The sequence below is a fragment of the Macrobrachium rosenbergii genome, chromosome 14 (assembly GCF_040412425.1).
Source record: "Macrobrachium rosenbergii isolate ZJJX-2024 chromosome 14, ASM4041242v1, whole genome shotgun sequence".
In the NCBI taxonomy this organism is placed as follows: domain Eukaryota; kingdom Metazoa; phylum Arthropoda; class Malacostraca; order Decapoda; family Palaemonidae; genus Macrobrachium; species Macrobrachium rosenbergii.
In genome coordinates this window covers 31090112-31092383 of record NC_089754.1, presented here as the reverse complement: position 1 = coordinate 31092383, position 2272 = coordinate 31090112, and the positions used below count along the sequence as shown (strand labels likewise).

At 49.1% G+C, this 2272-nt stretch overlaps 1 protein-coding gene across 2 annotated transcripts in view; it reads right to left on the bottom strand.

Annotated features, from left to right (window-relative positions):
- The window catches only part of LOC136845861 (achaete-scute complex protein T4-like), a 10053-nt gene extending 8464 nt beyond the window's left edge, over positions 1-1589 (bottom strand). Inside the window, exon 1 of one of the 2 annotated variants that reach the window (XM_067116277.1) lies at positions 582-1589. In XM_067116277.1, coding sequence (XP_066972378.1) covers positions 625-1536 — 912 coding nt within the window. In that variant the 5' untranslated portion in view covers positions 1537-1589 and the 3' untranslated portion in view covers positions 582-624. The remainder of the gene's footprint in view (positions 1-581) is intronic. The other variant, XM_067116278.1, reaches the window with a different exon arrangement.
- Between the last annotated feature and the right edge of the window lie 683 nt (positions 1590-2272).

Below are 2272 nucleotides of genomic sequence, written 5' to 3'. Positions count from 1 at the left end.
TCTTAAGCATACATGACAAGTGAAAAAAATTCCATTGCATAACAGAAAATGAACATCAGTGAAATGTGTTCCTAGGCTTTTCTTTTCATAGAACTTCTATGTACCTCAAATATACACACCAAATTACACTTTCACTCTCAACCTTTCACAATCCATACGTACATTAGAAAAGAAAAGTTTTTAACAATTAACAATTTGAAAGTACGATAATCTACCAACAAACATACACAACTAGTCTCCCAAGGTTCATGCTGTTTTGGGTATTACACGCCCGTTATGAATAAGACTGGCATATTTTAGTTGCTTCTCCAACTCATTATGAAAACTAAATTTAAAAAGATAGGGATTATTGTAATAACTTTTGTTTTCCCATACAAAGGAACTGAGCTAACTGCACTAAAACATTGTTCTTGACTTTCAGAAAGAATGATGCCAAAGGTAGCTTCGGAATAAGCCAGATTACAAGAAAATGTAGATTATAATCACACCTATAACCCACAAACCACACGCACACTAAACACAATCACTGCCTTAACAGCACTCGTCATCACAACGGAATCACCTTCATCACCAATACGTACCTTGAAGAAGAGGAAGACGAAGGAGCGAGAGACGCCCTTCCCGTTACTGACACTGTTGCCATAGGGCGATGGCGTCCAGAAGGACGTCATCGTCCTCGGCAGCTCCGACGGCGTCGTAGGTGTCTATTAGAGGATCGACATACGTATCAGGCAGCGCCGCGGGAGACCCGTTGTCCCCGTTCTGGATGGGAAGGGCCAAGTTGCTCGAGGGGAATATACTGCTGATGCTGGTGACGACCCCTGCCGGCGTCGCCGTCGTGACTTCGGGAGCAGAAAACGTTGAGTCGTAGGAAGGCGTGGGCGAGACCGCTGCGTCGCTACAGGTCGGGGACACGGCCGCGGCACTAGCGGGATACACTGACGCAGGTACGGGGGACACGTTTTCACTGTAGTAGTAACCGAGGTACTGGGGCACCCTGTACTGAGACTGGGATATGACGGTGGTGGGCGCCACGGCGTTCGTGTAAGGGAGGGAGGGCGCCTTGGGTGCCGGCGACGACTGCTGGGACGTCACGAGGGAATTCGTGCGGTGCATGAGGGCGTCGTGATCCTCCAGTAGCTCCTGAAGGGATCGGATGTACTCGACGGCCTGTTTCAGGGTTTCCACTTTACTGATCTTCTTGGCTTTGGCTGCCCCTGGGATGTGCTGGCGGAGGGTGGCGAAGCCGTTGTTCACTTGTTTAACTCTGTTTCTCTCGCGGGCGTTTCGCCTGGCGACGGCCACAGGCGCTGGCGACACCACGTACCCGACGCCAAAGTTGATTCTCCGTTTGCACTTCACTGGCTCGGTATTAGACTCTTCTTCCAATTTTCTTTTAAGACCCGTCTTCGGGGGCGTTAAGGTCCCCGGCGAAGCCGTTGTGGTGATCACAGTCACGCTCTTGGACACTGTCGTGACGGATTTGTGAGGTGACGGCCGAATAGGCACCAGGCGCTGTGTAGTAGTGGCCGACATCCTTGTGTGTGTAAAAAGATTTTGACACGTGCTACACGAGCTTCGGTCGTCTACTAACTGGCTTGCTCGGCCGCCGCTTGTATTTATAACCTCGGCGGATGCGGTAGGCTCCGCCCACCGAGGCCAGGTGACCCCCAAATGGATGCCGGCCAATGATGAAAAATACGTTAATTTTCCGGTGACACTTCCAGAGTTACCAAAAATTGAGACTCCTATGATGGTCATGTATCGTCACCTGAATCATATTGTAATGAAATTGCTAAGGTTTAGACCTTGTTAAAGTTAAAAACGAAAATGAGAGGATTCGATCTTGATGGCAACATCACCAGGCGCGTGGCCAGGCTTGCGACCAAGGCGCGTGCCGGCAGCGTGGGGGCCTTGCCACCACACAAGACACGCGACATTAGACTACTTTACGTTAATTTCGTCGCTCTCGTTCTCCTTCCCAGTATCTCCTAAACACTCCCCCAGCATTCATATCCATTTGCAATGCACATTCACGTCACTAAAACAATAATCCCCTCGCCTGATTCAATTCCCTTTTGTCATTCATTACAGTGACATAACAATCATTATTTTGCATAGCGGTACATAGCAACTGTATCCCATTTGATGACTGGCAGGGACACAGGGATAATGGGGAAAGGGGATGTGTGTGAGAAAAAGGGGGATTGAGAAGTCAGTTATCAGTAGCCAACCCGCCGCACGAACAAACGCACGTAAATACTTACGTACA